Source organism: Nicotiana tabacum, chromosome 3 (genome assembly GCF_000715075.1).
Source record: "Nicotiana tabacum cultivar K326 chromosome 3, ASM71507v2, whole genome shotgun sequence".
In the NCBI taxonomy this organism is placed as follows: Eukaryota; Viridiplantae; Streptophyta; class Magnoliopsida; order Solanales; family Solanaceae; genus Nicotiana; species Nicotiana tabacum.
The window spans coordinates 171,536,525-171,554,958 of record NC_134082.1 but is presented as its reverse complement, the minus strand read 5'-3'; the positions used below and the strand labels follow the sequence as shown (position 1 = coordinate 171,554,958).

At 36.9% G+C, this 18,434-nt stretch overlaps 1 protein-coding gene across 2 annotated transcripts; it reads left to right on the top strand.

Annotated features, from left to right (window-relative positions):
* Positions 1–10,901: 10,901 nt before the first annotated feature.
* Positions 10,902–16,453, top strand: LOC107825688 (putative alpha,alpha-trehalose-phosphate synthase [UDP-forming] 7). Of its 2 annotated transcripts, none has more exons than XM_075250211.1 (4): positions 10,902–11,168; positions 11,508–13,648; positions 13,734–14,007; positions 15,574–16,453. In XM_075250211.1, exons 2-4 carry the CDS (start codon positions 11,667–11,669, stop codon positions 15,865–15,867), a joined length of 2,550 nt encoding a protein of 849 aa, XP_075106312.1. In that variant the 5' UTR covers positions 10,902–11,168; positions 11,508–11,666; the 3' UTR covers positions 15,868–16,453. The 2 variants fall into 2 exon arrangements, with proteins under 2 accessions (XP_075106312.1, XP_075106313.1); XM_075250212.1 differs by having other exon boundaries at positions 10,984–11,168; positions 11,573–13,648.
* The last annotated feature ends 1,981 nt before the right edge of the window (positions 16,454–18,434 follow it).

The window sequence follows — 18,434 nt, the reverse complement described above, 5'->3', positions numbered from 1 at the left end:
TGTCAACGCTCCCCCTGTCAGAGTTTCGTCGAACTTTTTCAGCAGCACCGATGGCACCTGTTCTTTCGACAGATTGTTGCCTTTTACTGCAGTGACGTAGTGGATTATGTGATCTTTCGGGTCCATGGTACCATCATATATTTTCAAGTATGGCGGCAATTTGAAGGTTTTCAGAATAGAGTGGGGAGTCGCCCCTTCACTGTATGGTTGTTCGACGAATCGACCTACGTCACGTTTTGGCAGCAGCTTCGGAGCACCCGGTATTTTATCGATCCTTTCCTGATGCTCATTCATCTGATCGTGGAGCATTTTGTTCTCATTTTCCATCTCTTCCATTTTCTTTAATATGGACGCAAGTGCATTGTTACTTGCATCAATGATAGTATGAGTGTTACTTGTGCGTGGAGTTTCTGGCTCATCGACAGTAGTTGTTATTTCTGCGGGTATTGTGCCTCCGGTATCCCTTTGAACGGGTTTGTCGAGTATGCTACTTAAGATGTTTGTCAACCACTCTTCTAGCAGCCTTTTCACAACTGGTGGTGCTTCTCCTGCTGCGGATGTTGAGGTTTCCCTCTCGCGCGAGACAGTCATGCTTTCGTGCGGGAGGGGGGTTGAGGCATCTCCCTCAGGTGTAACGCTTGGCGTTACATTTTCATTGTCTTTCCTGCCGGCTTCGTTGATGGAATCCAGAAGGTTGTTCGTGACACCTACTATTGCCTTTAATCTTGCTTCTCCCCTTCCTTCCATTGTTGGTCTTTTCGAGGCTATGAAGAGGTGATTATCCCTTTCAAGGATCTAGACGAAACTAAAATCTCAGCTATAGAAATCCCCACAGACGACGCCAAATTGTTTGACTCAAAAGATATTGAAACCTTTTTGAATAAATCAATCAAAGAAAATGAAGGGGTACATCTTAGCTAAGTATAATAATCTCTAGAACAAAAGGTATACAAGGTGAATACAGAGGGTAATATTTCTTGACCTTATCAAGATGAATGATCGAACAATAATGATATTAATCGTTTATGTAAGCAAGTGTTACAACGAGTGTTCTTAGTTTGAAAAGCAGAAGTAGGAGAGCCTCTTACAAGGTTGTTTTTACGCTATATATAAGAGACAAACCCCTTTTAAGCCCTAAAAGACAAATCATAGAGAATATTCGAAAGAATATTCCTAAAGCCTCCCGATGGACCTACACTACTGTAAAAATCGTACAGTCTCTTGTTCGCTTGTTCGTCGTTCCCTGCAGGACGTCGAGCTACAAAGATCTCGTTGCTTGTCGTATTCATCAACGGTCGTGGTCGTCCAAATTTGGACCCATACAGTTTATATCTATGTTTCAACAAAAAAAATGCACTCTATTATATAAAATCTAGGAACCATACTTAAGAATTCAAGCATTTTAACATATGAGCAATTATCTATGAAAAAGGCTTAATTGGCGGGTTTTTATATTATTCAAATCGTTGCAGCATAATCTTCAAAAGCATCCAATTCACAAGTATCAAGGAGTAAGTTATAATTTGACTAAAGATAACTGGCTAGAAACAGTCTGGTGCCAGCCAACATCAAGGCCGTACAATTACAACAAAAAGACACAGAAAACAATAACCCCAGCTGCTGAGGATATGCCACTTAGAAAAAACAGGTGATGCATCTGCTTCTGCAGCTAACTAATTTACTAGTTCAAAATATACGTTAATAACCTAATGTACTATTAAAGGATATGTCTGTCAGACAGAGTAAATATATTTAAGAAAATTAAGTTAGTTTGGTCTTTGTAAGTACGTATTTCTACATCTATCAGTTTAATGAAAAAAGTAAAAAGTTAAAACAATAAGTTCCCACTAGAATATTATTCTGAAGGAATTGTCGATTGGATGAACGTGGACAGCTCAAGCTAAATAGCTAGTAATAAATACTACGTAATAGTTAATCCGTAAGTTGGGTTTATATGCTTTCTACTAAAAAAAACATTTACTAGCATCAACGATAACAACAATCTAGTAAAATTTTATAAGTGAGGTTTGAAAAGGGTAGAACGTACGCAGACCTTATCGTAGGGGTCAAAATCGAATTAAAGAAACTGTCAATATGGACAGTTTGGCAGAGGTCGATCAGTGATCAATAGGACAAGTCGTTGAGTGGTTCATCAGGCGAGGTCGAGCAACACAGATAGAAGTAACGGCTAGTATAGCTTTGGAACCTTCATAGGGAATATTCAATATTATTTGTTCCTTTTTAGGTTTTTTTGGAACTATCTCATATAAATAGTATGAGAGATAAGGCAAAAGGCATGTAAGATTCTATATGATAAGAACTCTTTTGAAAAGCAAGCTCTCTAGATAAATACAAAAATAACTTTATGAAGAGATTCGATCTTTTTGGCTCATTCATTGTCATTTCCACCAGATTCGAGAAAGTGCCTAATATTCCCTTATATTCTTGTCATTCATCATTGTGAGGAAGGAATTTCTTCTTTTACATTTAGTGTCATTTATTGTATTTATTGCTTATCATTATCCTCTTTCTACTAGTAACCATAATATTTAATGTGTGTTGCATTAAATCTATTTTCACACGGTCCTCACGTTATTCGCATAAACCTGTTTTAGATTCAAGGTTATTATCTTTAACTAGGATTAACCCATTATCTTTTTTACTTAATTAATTTAATAAACGGTTTCATACTTTTTGGTCAAATACTTATCCCTACTTCGGAGGGATAGAGAGACTGTTTCTGAGAGACCTTCAGCTCAAAAAGACGATTACGTGTACTAGCATCAACCAGGAAAAAGTAGTGATATCTTGTGTTTCAAAAGAATTAGAGTTTAACTTATTGTTCTTATAGATAACACAGGTCACCATTTGCAAGTTTAATCAAACGAAGAAATGCAGTGGATAGCTAGAGAGAGGAAGAGCCAATTTTGTTGTAAGCTTGACATCTGAATGCCGCGGGCCGGACAGAATACAATCTACATTGAAGTCCAATTTGTTTTTTCGTTTCCAATGCATAAATCTATTGCGTTTGATTTGAAGGGTACCAAAATTTTGAGATTTGGATGACTTTTCAAAAATATTTAGAAAAAAGAGCAACAAAACAATTAATAACTCTTTTCGAATTGACTCGACTAATCCAGATTAATGCCCTGTAAGTCATTAAGGCGTTTATAAAATGCTCCTTCGCCCGAAGTTCTCCATTCTCATAAGTCGAACTGGAATCTCTTATATTAAGGGTGAGAGATCCAGACATTTAGTACATATCTTGGTGATAACAAAATAACTCTCACCAATGTTGCACTCTACCTTGACCACTTTAACTAAAATGAGATTAGAGTGAACTAGTCGTAATATGTATTCTTTCCATTTTATTATAAGTGTTGATTTTTGACTGAATGCGAAATTTAAGAATAATATTTTTTAACACTACCAAAAAATTAACCTATGAACTTATGGTCTTAAAACTTGAAATTCAGCATAGGTTGGATCTGTTGCGGAAGCCAAATGTATATAGTGTGAATGAGTCACAACTACTATATCAAAAATTTATGATAGCCACCAAACAATAAATAAGACAATAAAACAACAATAAAAGGAACACTAGAATTTACGAGGTTCGGCCAATTTTGCCTATTTCCTCGGACACAACCAATATTTTATTCCACTCCAAAAATACAAGTGAAATAATACTAAAGATAGAAAATACAAATGCCTTAAGAAGATAAGAAGGCAAATGAGAGGTGTGTTTAAATCCTAAACATTAGGCCTCCTTTTATAGGGAAAAAATCCCAACCAAATATGTCACCTACCGATGTGAGACTTTTGACATTTTCAACAAATCTCCACCTTGGCAAAATTCCATATATTCAATTTTCTCTCAACAACAAATTTTGGTTGTGTATTCATCTTCAATCTTCAGTGTTCAACGATGTTGATCAAATCCGAACAATGTTGAAACTTGACCGCAGTCACCACTTTTGTCAGCATATCAGCAGGATTCTCCGTAGTATGAATTTTCTTCACCGTGACTCCACATTCTTCTATGATTTATCGTACGAAATAATACCGAACATCAGTGTGCTTCGTCCTTGCATGATAAAGTTGGTTTTTCGCTAATTGAATAGCATTTTGACTATCACAAAAAATTGTGATACTTTTTTGTCCAATACCAAGCTCTTTTAGCAACCCCTGAAGCCAAAGTGCCTCCTTCACAGCCTTTGTAATAGCCATGTACTCTGCCTCTGTTGTAGACAAAGCAACTGTTGACTGCAAAGTAGACTTCCAACTAACTGGTGCCTTTGCAAAAGTAAACACATAACCAGTAGTTGATCTTCGTTTGTCCAGATCACCCGCAAAATCTGAGTCACAATATCCAACTACAGATTGATTGTCTTCCTGCTCAAAAACTAACCCAACATCTACAGTATTATGAATATACCGTAGAATTCACTTCACAGCTTGCCAATGCTCCTTTCCTGGATTATGCATATATTTGCTATAACTCCAACATCTTGTGAAATGTCAGGTCTCGTACATACCATTGCATACATCAAGCTACCAACATCATTTGCGTATGGTACCCTTGACATATACTCTTGTTCATCTTCATCTTTTGGCGACATAGTAGTACTTAGCTTAAAATGGGGAGCAAGTGAAGTACTAACTGGCTTAGTCTTCTCATCTATGCCAAAACGTTGTAGTACTCTCTTCAAATATTCATTTTGAGATAAACAAAGTTTCTTTGAACGTCTATCTCTTATTATCTCCATGCCAACAATTTTCTTTGCCTCACCCAGATCCTTCATCTCGAACTCCTTCTTCAGTTGAATCTTCAACTTATCAATTTCTTCCGAATTCTTGGAAGCTATCAACATATCATCAACATATAGGAGAAGATATACAAAGGAACCATCTTCAAGCTTGCGCAAATACACACAATGATCGTATTTGCTTCTTTTGTACCCTTGCCGCAACATAAACTTGTCAAATCGCTTGTACCATTGTCTAGAAGATTGTTTCAATCCGTACAATGATTTTTCAAGTTTGTATACCATATTTTCTTTTTCAGCAACTTTGAATCCTTCTGGCTGAGTCATGTAGATTTCCTCATCCAAGTTTCCATGTAAAAACGCAGTTTTTACATCCATCTGAACTAGTTCCAAATCCAACTGCGCTACCAAAGCCAACATAATTCTAATGGAGAAATATTTTACAACTGGCGAAAACACTTCACTGTAATCAATTCCCTCCTTTTGAGCATATCCTTTGGCCACCAATCTTGCTTTGTAGCGAACATCTTCTTGGTTAGGAAATCCTTCTTTCTTTGAAAATACCCATTTGCACCCAATTGCTTTCTTTCCCTTCGGGAGATTGGCCAATCTCCATGTATGATTCTGATGAAGGGACTGTATTTCATCATTCATGGCAATCCTCCACTTATCTTCTTCTGAACTTTGGACTGTATCTTTATAAGTGGTAGGAACATCATCAACTACAATTGAGGCGACACAAGTAACCGTCTTTATAAGACGAACATGTTTTGTTATTGTCTTTTTTGGTCTGCTAGTTGCTATTGATTCAAGTTGTTGTTGAGGTTCCTAAGTTGGAATCTCCCTCTCCACTTGCTCTTCTTCCAGAGGATAATCTTCATTTGTTTCATCCTCTGCTTTTTGTGTAGGAAAAATAAATTTTCCCTCATACTCCACCTGCTTAGAAGAACCCTCATTTTGTTTGGTATCTTCTGTTACCTTATTTACCATAGCAGATTCATCAAAGGTAACATCCCTACTGAATATTACTTTATTTGTCATAGAACACCATAAGCGATATCCTTTGACTCCAGAAGTAATCCCCATAAAAATAGTCTTCTTTGCCCTTGGATCCAATTTTGACTCTGTCACATGATAATATGCAATTGAGCCAAACACGTGCAAAGAGTCATAACCTACAGCATACTTTCCATACCATTTTTCAAATGGTGTCTTGTCGTCAATAGCAGCAGATGGTAGACGATTAATATGGTGGCATACATATGTAACTACCTCAACCCAAAATTCTTTGCCCAAGCCAGCATTGGACAACATACACCGTACCTTCTCCAGCAAGGTCCGGTTTATACGTTCTGCCACTCCATTCTGTTGTGGTGTATGTCTGACAGTGAAGTGTCGCACGATGCCATCATTTTTACAAAGACCTTATTAAAATGATCATTTTTGTATTCACCTCCATTGTCTGTGCGAATACACTTGATCCTCCTGCATGTTTGATTCTCCACCTTCATTTTCCATTTGAGAAAAATTCCCAACACTTCATCTTTGCTCTTCATTGTATACACCCACACTCTTCGGGAAAAATCATCAACAAAGGTTACAAAATAGTGCTTCCCACTCAATGAAGGTGTTTTGGAAGGACCCCAAACATTAGAGTGTACATAATCGAAAATGCTTTTAGTATTATGGATCGTTGTACCAAATTTAACCCTTGTATGTTTCCCTTTGACACAATGCTCGCAAAACTCCAAGTTGAAATCCTTTACTCCTTTTAACAATCCTTGATCTGATAAAGTTTTCAAGGATTTTCCTCCAGCATGTCCCAAGCGCATGTGTCATAGCCTGGTTGCTTCTGCCTTTTTTCGTCACTGGATGTTACTGTCGCTGTCCCAATAACTGTAGTACCGCGATAACGGTACATGTTATTGTTCTTCCGATTGGACTTCATTACCACTAGTGCACCAGAGCATACTCTCATCACTCCATTTTCTGCAATGATTTTGAACCCTTTTGATTCTAGGGCTCCCGCAGAGATGAGATTTTTCTTCAAACCAGGTACATATCGAACATCTGTTAATGTTCTGATCATTCCATCATGGTTCCTTAATCGTATTGAACCAATGCCATATGAGGTAAGAGGGTTGTTATCCGTCGTGGGGACGACTCCATATTCTCCTTCTTGAAAATCCACGAACCAATCCCTGTTGGGACACATATGATAACTACAAGCCGAGTCCATCAACCATATGTCTGATAATGTTGATGGCTATATTGTAACTAATGAGAAGTCTAAATCATCACCATCAGCTACATTTGAATCCATAATGGCCTTTCCATTGTTATGCTTGGCCTTATTCTTCAACTTCGGGCAGTCTTTCTTCCAGTGCACCTTTTCTCGACAAAAGGCACATTCATCTTTGCTTGGTCTAGATCTTGACTTGGATCTTCCTTTCTTTGTCCTCGTTTGATTTTGAGGACGACCCCTCACAACCAGTGTTTCTCCTTCTCTACCCTTCTGTTTTTCTCCCTTTCTTTGTTCATAGCTGTACAAAGCCGAACAAACTTCTTTGAGAGAAATTTCGTCATTTTCATGGAGTAGAGTAGTTTCAAGGTGCTCGTACTCATCAGGAAGTGACCCCAACAACATCAAGTCCAAGTCACCATCATCAAGAGTTGCATCCATATTTTGCAAATCTGTGACCAACTTATTGAAACTGGTGATATGTTCATTCATTGTGGTACCAGGAACATAGGTGAATCGAAACAGTCTCTTCTTCATGTACAATTTATTTTGACTGTTTTTCTTAAAAAATTTATCCTCCAGTGCTTTTCATAATTTACTTGCAGAAGTTTCCTTTGTGTATGGATATTTCTGCTCTCTAGCAAGGTAGGATCGAATAATACCGCAATCAATACGGTTGATAATTCTCCAATCTTCTTCTCCTAACATCTGGTCTCTTTTCTTCAATATCAAAATCTAGCCCTTGTTGAAAAAGGACATTTAGAACCTCGCCTTGCCACATCCCAAAATGTCGCGACCCGTCAAAAATTTCTACCGCAAATTTCGCATTTGCACAATTCTTGTCATAAGCGAAGATGCCAATGATGATGTATTGTTGACACTTGATGTAGATTCTTCTTGTTTACTATCTCACATCTTTGACACAAATATTATTTAATTGCTGACGATACAAATCAAGATTATTTCCTTTTTGATGTGGAAGATCAGACTAAGCTGCAACCACAGAGCATACTCAGACAGAACCTTGACTCAGTTACCAAGGTACATATTTTCTGATGTGGAAGATCAGACTATGCTGCAACCACAGAGCATACTTAGACAGTACCTTGGCTCTGATACCAATTGTTGCGGAAACCAAATGTATATAGTGTGAATGAGTCACAACTACTATATCAAAAATTTATGACAGCCATCAAATAATAAATAAGACGATAAAGTAACAATAAAAGGAACACCAAAATTTACGAGGTTCGGCCAATTTTGCCTACTTCCTCGGACACAACCAATATTTTATTCCACTCCAAAAATACAAGTGAAATAATACTAAAGAGAGAAGATACAAATGCCTTAAGAAGATAAGAAAACAAATGAGAGGTGTGTTTAAATCCTAAACATTAGGCCTTCTTTTATAGGGAAAAAATCCCAACCAAATATGTCACCCACCGATGTGGGACTTTTAACATTTTAAAAAGGACCTACCCAAAAAAATGGTGATTTGGGAAGATATAGTCCATGAAAGATTCACCGGTGATAATAAGTTAGAAGATTTTTGGTACAGTGTGGAAGTTTCTTTAAAGTTGCTCAAACCGAATTGGATTTGGTGTATGATAAGATGCATTGGGAATATGCCACAAAGAATTGTGCAAAAGGAACAGTTACTATCCCAATAGAAAATTGGAAGTACATCCTAAAGTACATTAGGCATATCCCCTTTTAGTTTTAGAACAAAACCTACACATTATTATTATTATTATATCAAGAATAACAAATGTTTAGAGATGGGTTCAAATGCTCCTAGTTCTTTAAACCTTGATAAGTACTATGTATTGAGTTTATTTTGATGTATTTATAAGAATCATTATTTTAAAACAAAGGGTAATTCATAATAATATAACCATAAATGAAAATGTTTAAACCTAACAAGCGCAATTAGAGACACTATTATTTTGGTGAAGGTTCGTCACAAGAATATTGGACAATGGCCTTTTCGTTTTTGAACCAAACTACGCAAAGGAAAAAGAAAAGAGAAAAAAAAAATTAATCACATGAGCAAGTTGAAGCAATATAATGTCCAAAAAAAAGGGAAAAAGAAAAAAAGCAACAACCACCAATTACCGCCTATTTAAAAATACGCACATGCTAAAGTCATTGGCATTTAAAGAATATTCCAACGAATTTTAAGAAAAATTAATAAAACAATGTATACCCTAAGATCTAAAGAGTCTCATTTTTTCAAATTCAGCATTAATTGCACTGTCGAGATTATCCAGCTTCGCCTACCTCCTTCAAAAAAAAAAAAAACATGCTAAAACATTTTAAACTCATGACACTCTTTGCAATTGGTTAAAAAAAGGTGCCGAAAAAGGAATATTAGGAAATGAATGTTGTACGAAAAGTTTGAATAGACAAATAATAAATTAATATCATAAAGAAATTGCTAATTTGAGGAGACAAATTTGACCAAAACACTACCCCATTGAAAGTTTGAAATTAGAGGTGAGAAGGGTGACCTAAATACCACAAAAGATGTGGAATTATTAACGAAAAGAAGAAATGACAAACTTTGACCAAATGACGGAGCCCACTAACATTAGGTAATACTATTTGTTACTATATGATAAATTTTGGGGGGGATTGTTCCACAAATACGGATAGTTTTGTCTCCACAACTCAAACCACCAATACATAGTATTTGGTAAAGACAACTCGAAAATGACCCCTTAGTCCTTATGACTTATCCACCCAACTCTTTCCCTTTGGTCGCTTTTGAATTCCAAACCTAATCCATGCCGTATCTTCCTATTCTATTCCCAAAATATCCCTCTATTTTTGGCTTTCTTCTTCTTTTCTAAAAAACCTTTTTGCACTCGTGAGTGCCTTAGAAGGGGCGCTCGTTGTTTGATTTCTCAAAAAGAAAAAAAATAATTCACCTTAATTAAAAATATCAGATTCGAATCACAAATTCAGATTAATTAAGGTCCCAATACAACTATAAAAGTATTAAACACCGCGCGAAAAGAAAAGAAAGATGAAGTAACATATATATATAATTTCCTTTTCTATGGAAGAAAATAATCCTTTATCGTTACAGTACTAAGTTACAATCATTTTTCCTCCTCTCACTTGAAGATCCTGCAGTAGTATATTCGGTAATTTCCAGTGGAATAAATTCAAGCAAAAAAAATACCTCAATAAAGATAAAGAAAAGAACGAATTACAACAAAATCATAAACTTTATCAAATAAAGCTAAATATTTTAATTTATAGAAATCAATATTAATATATTTTCTTAAAACTGATTTGATTTAATTTTTTATCTTACACAATAAACATCCTTAAGTAGTGATAGAGAAAACAGAAAAGGGCAAAATAGAACTTTGACGAACCCAAACCAGGTATATGTGACATTAATACGCCCACCATTCCACCAAACTCCCTGACCAGAAACCTTATCCCAACCTCCCCCCCCCCCCCAGCCAAACCCTAAACTCTAATCCTTACCCATCTCCAAATACAAGGACACGAGAAAGTTGCAGCCCACGTGTAGCCAAGTAGACATGCTGGCGTCACGGATGACGCAGCTCATTTGCCAGGTCATCAGCCGTTTCATTTCTCACGCCTTATCCGCCAACTACACCCTGGATATGCCACGTGGGATAAGCTCCTGTCCCCACCCCTTAATCCTTAAATTCTTATTCCTATGCTTCGCATTCCCACAGTAATTATCAGCTGTATCTATCCATAGACAGCCACGTGTAAAGTGATTAATCCTCACCTTACGTGGCCTTGATTTTTATTTATTCACAAGTCCATTGTAATAGCGCGTGACAAGAAAGACAACTAGCCTGCCATTTGTTCTGGCAAAGAAGGAAAAAGAAAGAAAAAAGCCAGTTGGCATATGTACGCGTCTGCTGGCCGACCTTATCCTCTTTTTAATTTTTGCCATATAAAAATGTTTTTTATTTTTGGTTTATAGTTTAATGAAAAGTAATTGAAATGGACATTGATAGAAAGAAAGATCAATGAAGTGTGAATAGATAGAGAGAGAGACTAAACCCTAGATTTCTTTCTGACTGACAGCAGAGAGTATTTTGCTATTTTGACCAACAAAGAGTTTTGTTATAGTACATGAATATTTTCGATCAGTATTGACAAAGGTTAGTGCTTAAAGTTTTCATTTTTGAACATTTAGTAAAATTAATATTGTTATTGTTGTGTATGTACTAATTATGTGAAAAGAAAAAAAAATTGTTTTTTCAACTGTGAATATTGCTAATGGAGTTGTTAAACACCACATGCATGTATGGTGATTATTAGGTACTAGTTGGATTTGATCTTGTTTCGTTTAAAATTTGAGTTTTTTTCTCTATATTTAGCATATGTGATTCTGTTTTAATGCTTGGATCCTATTCCAGTTTGATGTTTTTGTTTCAACTGTTTTTTTTCCTTCAGTTTAATGAGTTTATTTTGATTCTTCGATGAAATCTATTTTTCAGATCCTCTTGAATTTTACTTGGGTGTGATTCATACTGAAGAAGTTGTTTTGATGTGTGTGGTTTAGATTTTTTGGAACAGAAAAAATAAGGTACTGTTTGTTCTGTGTTGTGGATTTGAGGATTTAGTGGAGGAGTTTCTGCAAATAAAGGGTTGTGAAGATGTTGTCCAAATCGTATACCAACTTGCTAGATCTAGCATCTGGGAATTTCCCAGTGATGGGCCGCGAGAAAAGGCGGCTGCCACGGGTTATGACAGTTGCTGGAGTTATTTCTGAGCTTGATGATGATCAAGCTAACAGTGTTACATCAGATGTTCCATCATCTATTATTGTAGATCGAATAATTATAGTGGCTAATCAGCTCCCTGTAAAAGCTAAGCGTAGGCCAGATAATAAAGGATGGAGTTTTAGTTGGGATGATGATTCATTGTTGTTGCACATAAAAGACGGGTTGCCAGATGATATGGAAGTTCTCTATGTTGGTTGTTTAAGGGTTGAGGTTGATTCAAGCGAACAGGACGATGTTTCGCAGTTACTGTTGGATAGGTTTAAATCTGTTCCGGCTTTTCTCCCACCAGACATTTTATCTAAATATTATCATGGTTTTTGCAAACAGCATTTATGGCCACTTTTCCATTATATGCTTCCATACTCTGCAAGTCATGGCAGTCGATTTGATCGGTCATGGTGGGAGGCATATGTTGCAGCAAACAAGATATTTTCCCAAAAGGTGATTGAGGTGATAAATCCAGATGATGATTTTGTCTGGATCCATGATTATCATTTAATGGTTTTACCTACATTCTTGCGTAGGCGTTTCAATAGGTTGCGAATGGGTTTTTTCCTGCATAGCCCTTTTCCTTCATCAGAGATATATAGGACTCTTCCGGTAAGAGAAGAAATTCTCAAGGCTCTATTGAATGCCGACCTGATTGGTTTCCATACATTCGATTATGCGCGGCATTTCCTGTCCTGTTGTAGTCGCATGTTGGGATTAGAGTATCAGTCAAAGAGGGGTTACATCGGGCTTGAATACTACGGACGGACTGTGGGGATCAAGATTATGCCAGTTGGGATTCACATGGGGCAGATTGAGACCGTGCTTCAACTAGCAGATAGAGAGTGGAGAGTCGGAGAGCTTAAGCAGCAGTTTGAAGGTAAAACTGTTTTACTTGGTGTTGATGATATGGACATTTTCAAAGGTGTCAATTTGAAACTTCTTGCCTTGGAAGAAATGTTAAAACAGCATCCGAAGTGGCAGGGAAGGGCAGTGCTGGTACAGATTGCTAATCCGGCTCGAGGAAAAGGAAAAGATCTTGAGGAAATACAAGAAGAAATACAAACAAGTATCAAAAGAATCAATGACAAGTTTAGACAGCCTGGTTATGAACCCATCGTGTTCATTGATCGCTCAGTTTCTCTTAGTGAACGGACTGCCTATTACACTGTAGCCGAGTGTGTAGTTGTTACAGCAGTAAGAGATGGCATGAACCTTACTCCATATGAATACATTGTGAGCAGGCAGGGCATCCCTGGTTCAGACTGCACTGCAGAGTCAAATGGTCAGAAAAAGAGCATGTTGGTAGTGTCCGAGTTCATTGGATGTTCTCCTTCACTAAGTGGTGCTATACGTGTTAACCCATGGAATGTGGAAGCAACTGCAGAAGCACTAAATGAAGCAATTTCAATGGCTGATGCTGAGAAGGTGTTGCGCCATGAAAAGCATTATAAATATGTAAGCACACACGACGTAGCCTATTGGTCAAGAAGCTTTTTCCAGGATCTGGAGAGAACTTGCAAAGACCATTTTAGAAGACGTTGCTGGGGTATTGGTCTGAGCTTTGGTTTTAGAGTTGTTGCACTTGATCCCAATTTCAGGAAGCTGTCCATGGATAATATTGTTTCTTCTTACTCAAAAGCCAAAAATAGAGCAATATTGTTGGATTATGATGGCACTCTAATGCCTCAAACATCCATCAATAAGGTCCCTAGTCCTGAAGTTATTTCAATTATTAATACACTTTGTGGTGATGAAAGAAATACTGTGTTTCTCGTGAGCGGACGAGGAAGGGATAGTTTAGGCCGGTGGTTTTCTCCGTGTGAGAAACTCGGCATTGCTGCAGAGCATGGATACTTCTTAAGGTATTCTTTAAACAAGTTTATTCTCATTTTGTGTCTATTTGTCATATCCGCATGTCGGTATGTACTTATTGTCTTTATCCACCAGGTGGTCTGCAGATAAAGAATGGGAAGTCTGTGGGCAGAACAGTGATTTCCAGTGGATGCAGATTGCTGAACCTGTTATGAAGCAGTATACAGAAGCCACAGATGGCTCTTACATTGAAACAAAGGAGAGTGCTCTGGTTTGGCATCATCGGGATGCAGATCTTGGTTTTGGGTCTTGCCAAGCAAAAGAGATGTTAGACCATCTTGAAAGTGTGCTTGCAAATGAGCCTGTTGCTGTGAAGAGTGGGCAATTCATTGTTGAAGTTAAGCCTCAGGTGTGTCATCTCTTAACCTTTTCGTTCGTCACTAGTTTTTCCAATGAACATTATTCAACATCACCAGTTACTCCATTCATCCGTTGCATCTGCTTTAATTTCCAATATATATACTTAGTTATCCATCTAGACATGCTTTATAGTTTGTTTTTTGTGCGGTATGCTATATACTGAGTAGCAATATTTTCTTTTAAAGAAAGGCTGGGATGGGGGCATGGTCAGAGTGTTTATTAAGTGTGTGTGCTGATTCTAGATGTATGTGGACATTTTTTTTGAGAAGGATGTGGACATTAAAAGCTGCTTCATTCAAATATTCTCAAAATTTGTTAATCTATTATATTTCATGGAAGTAGTTAGGGGTGACGGTTGAAAATTTCCCGTTTTCAGGTAATGTTTAAACTATAAAGCTTTCCTAGCAAAGGTGCTTAGAACTTTTACTTTGTCATATCATATTAATTGCATCCTGTGTCGTGACTGAAGGGCTTTCCTATTGGAGTCTAAATAAAGAGCTTCCAAATGAATCTTAAATTACTTTTTCTTTATCAGGTAAGATAACAATGAATTTTTAATTACTGTAGCCTTTCTTTTGTTTTATCATATTTATTACGTGTATGCTGTCATAAAAGAGGAAAGCATACTGAGATTAATCTAAAGCAAAAATTAATAACAAGATACAAGTATCTTTTACTTTTCCCTTTTTCAGCAAGCTTATGCCTCCAGGCATTAACAATAGGAGGAAATAGCTTCTAAGTTCTACCGCCATCGGGGAAACTTGTCATTTGCATCAGTTTGTTTAAGCTAAGATGTTCTTGATACTTTCTCTAACCAAGAATGATGACTGTCAACCAAGAAAGAGTAATTGTTAGTTTTAACAAAAAGACGATAATCACTTGGCTGGTCATCTTAAAGTACCCTATTTACTTGGTTTAGAGCAGAAGAAACTTGACACCTCATTGCTCTTTTTGGTTCTGTTTGTCATCTTAGCCCCAGCTATGAGAATTACCAATTAAAATGAAGCAATTTGTTCGAGGTTTCTGAATTTTCCGCAGTCGTTCTTGAAGTTGGTTTCCTTCTTGAGCCGTGGGTATTTCAGAAACAGCTTCTCTACCTCCCTAGGGTAGGCTAAGGGTTGCGTACACACCACCCTCCCTAGACCCCCCTTGTGGGACTCAACTGGGTTTTTTGTTGTTTGTTTGTAGTTGCTCTTGAAGTTGGTTTGATTCATAATTTCTGATGGATTATTACAAGCAATTGCAGGAAATAACATTTTATTTTTAGAAATATGCCTCAGTTAAATCTAGGAAGTAATTCCAGCATAATGCGAAATAGGTAGGGGAATATACACACACACACACAGGTAGGGGAATACGTTACCTTCTCATTTTCTTAATAACAAAAATAGAGATGACAACATTCCTAATCCATGTACTTTTCAACATATATTGTTGAGAAGGATGTCCCGTATAATTTGCTAATCTACCTGTTTCATCATATCCATGCTCATTGTAGCTAACCTCTGCTGCTGTCTGTAGCTTTATCTAAACCTCAATTTTTGCAACATTCCAGGGAGTCAGTAAAGGTCTAGTTGCAGAGAAAATTTTCGCATCAATGGCTGAGAGTGGCCGGCAGGCTGATTTCGTGATGTGCGTAGGTGATGATAGGTCTGATGAGGACATGTTTGAGATTATTGGAAATGCAATGAATAGCGGTATACTTTCTTCAAGCACAGAAGTGTATGCCTGCACAGTGGGACAAAAGCCAAGTAAAGCCAAATATTATCTTGATGACACAACAGAAGTTAGAACCATGCTTCAAGCTCTTGCCGAGGAATCCACTCCTCCGCCCTCATCAGAAATTTAACAGGAACCTCTGTTTGAAGTATATCCTTTGCTGCTTTCTTTCTGAGTGCACTTCACATTGAATCCGCCCTTTGAAGTTGTCCAAAAGAAACATCATTAGAGCTTGTACTGACGTGTGACGCGTATTACTCTCAGAGAATCAATGGAGAGGTATTATACAGAATTCTTTATCAGATGGCCAGTCCGTAGGAGACCATCGATTTATGGGGTGAGAGTTAACAGATCCCAAATGTTTCAAAGACAGAAGCACTGCTGGCCAAGTGGATACATAAGAGTGAAGTTGACTCTGAAAGGAGAGCAATGTCAAATGGTAATATTCATGGCCTTCATAACATATATATTTGTGGCCCTTGTTGAATACATACCTGATTCAAGAAGGCCACACACCTAAGTTTCTTGCCTTGCATGTGGCAAGATGGAGTATGGTTGTCAAAGACTCATAACTTGGATTATTAGATCAACTGTAAACAGGCATTTATTTAATCCTTCTTTTTCTATTTAGGAGTGAGAATATTGTCTTCTGGATACACCAATTTGTTCGATTCTCATAATTGTAAATGCTATAGAAAAATTTACCCTTTTTCTTACTATGCACCGCACGTGATAACAAAAACTTGTGCTTGTTAATAGTGACATCAATTACAGTGTTTCTGGTCTTTCAGTTGCGAGTTTGCAGAAGAACAAAAATATCTGATTCAGTTGTAGACTGCTGCCCTTTTTTCTGGTTAGAAACTTCATGGCGGTTAATTTAGTAAGGCCTTTAAATGCATGTACAAGAGATAGTATAAAAAAGTAATGGGCCTGTAATTATAGCATTCAGCATGCACGGAATGTAATCATTCTAATGGTTATAAAATAAAGACTCTAAAGTAAAGACAAGTATAGAGAAAAACTGATATATTATTCGAATTCAAACTGATGTACATAATGAACTGAAATTTCTTTCTATATATAGACGAAAGCAAGCTGCTGTGTAAGCTGCTACTATACCAAATATAGATAATCTTTTACTGAGAGCAATCTTTATCCATAACGGAAGATTGAATGGATAAGCTCATTGTACCCAGTATAGATAATCTTCTACTAGGGGTAATGAATATCCATAACGGAGTATTAAAAGGATAAGCTCATTGTACCCGGTATGGATAATCTTCTACCAGGATAATATTTATCCATAACGGAGTATCAAAAGGATAAGCTTATTATATCCAGTATAGATAATCTTCTACCAGGGTTAATGTTTATCTATAACCGGGTACCGAAGTGATAAACTTCTTCAGTAAGCTTATTTCCAATAGAGTACTAAATAGATAAACATATTTACGACGGAGTCCCATATGGATAAGCTTCTTCAGGAAGCTTATTCACAACGGAGTTCTAAATGAACATCCATAATATAATATATTTATAACACTCCCCCTTAGATGTTCATTAAAAGATAATGTGCCTCATTAAAACCTTACTAGGAAAAACCACGTGGGAAAAAATCCTAGTGAAGGAAAAAGAGTACACATATTTAGTAATATGCATTGCTATGTGCCTCATTAAAAACCTTATAAGGAAAACCTCATGGGGAAAAAACCTTAGTAAGGAAAAAAGAGTGCATCGCGTATTTTACTCCCCCTGATAAAAACATTGTTTTAATTATTTGAGTCAACGCATTCCAATCTTGTATGCCATCTTCTCAAAAGTTGAAGTTGGCAAAGATTTAGTGAATAAATCTACTGAATTATTACTTGAACGGATTTGTTGCACATCAATGTCACCATTTTCTGAAGATCGTGTGTGTAGAATAATTTTGGTGAAATGTGCTTCGTTCTATCTCCTTTTATGAATCCTCCCTTCAATTGGGATATGCATGCAACATTGTCTTCGTATAAAATTGTGGGTCTTTTCTCACATCCCAACCACATTTTTCTCGAATAAAATGAATTATTGATCTCAAACATACGCATTCCCTACTTGCTTCATGAATAGCTATTATCTCAGCGTGATTTGAAGAAGTTGCAACAATAGATTGCTTTGTGGAGCGCCATGATATGACAGTACCTCCATATGTAAATATGTACCCGGTTTGAGATTGAGCTTTATGGGGATCAGATAAATAACCTGCATCTGCATAACCAACAAGATCTGCACTATCTTTGTTAGCATAAAACAAACCCATATCAAGAGTTCCCTTTAAAAATCGCAATATATGCTTAATCCCGTTCCAATGTCTCCGTGTAGGAGAAAAACTATATCTTGCTAGTAAATTAACAGAAAATGCTATGTCAGGCTTTGTAGTATTAGCAAGATACATTAGTGCACCAATTGCACTGTGATAGGGTACTTCGGGACCAAGGAGTTCCTCATCCTCTCCTGGAGGTCGAAACAAATCCTTATTCACTTCAAGTTATCGAACAACCATTGGTGTACTCAATGGGTGCGCTTTGTCCATGTAAAAGCATTTTAAGACCCTTTCTTTATAGGCAGATTGATGGATAAAGATCCCGTATGCTAAATGTTCAATTTGCAAACCAAGACAAAGTTTTGTCTTTCCAAGATCTTTCATCTCAAATTCTTTCT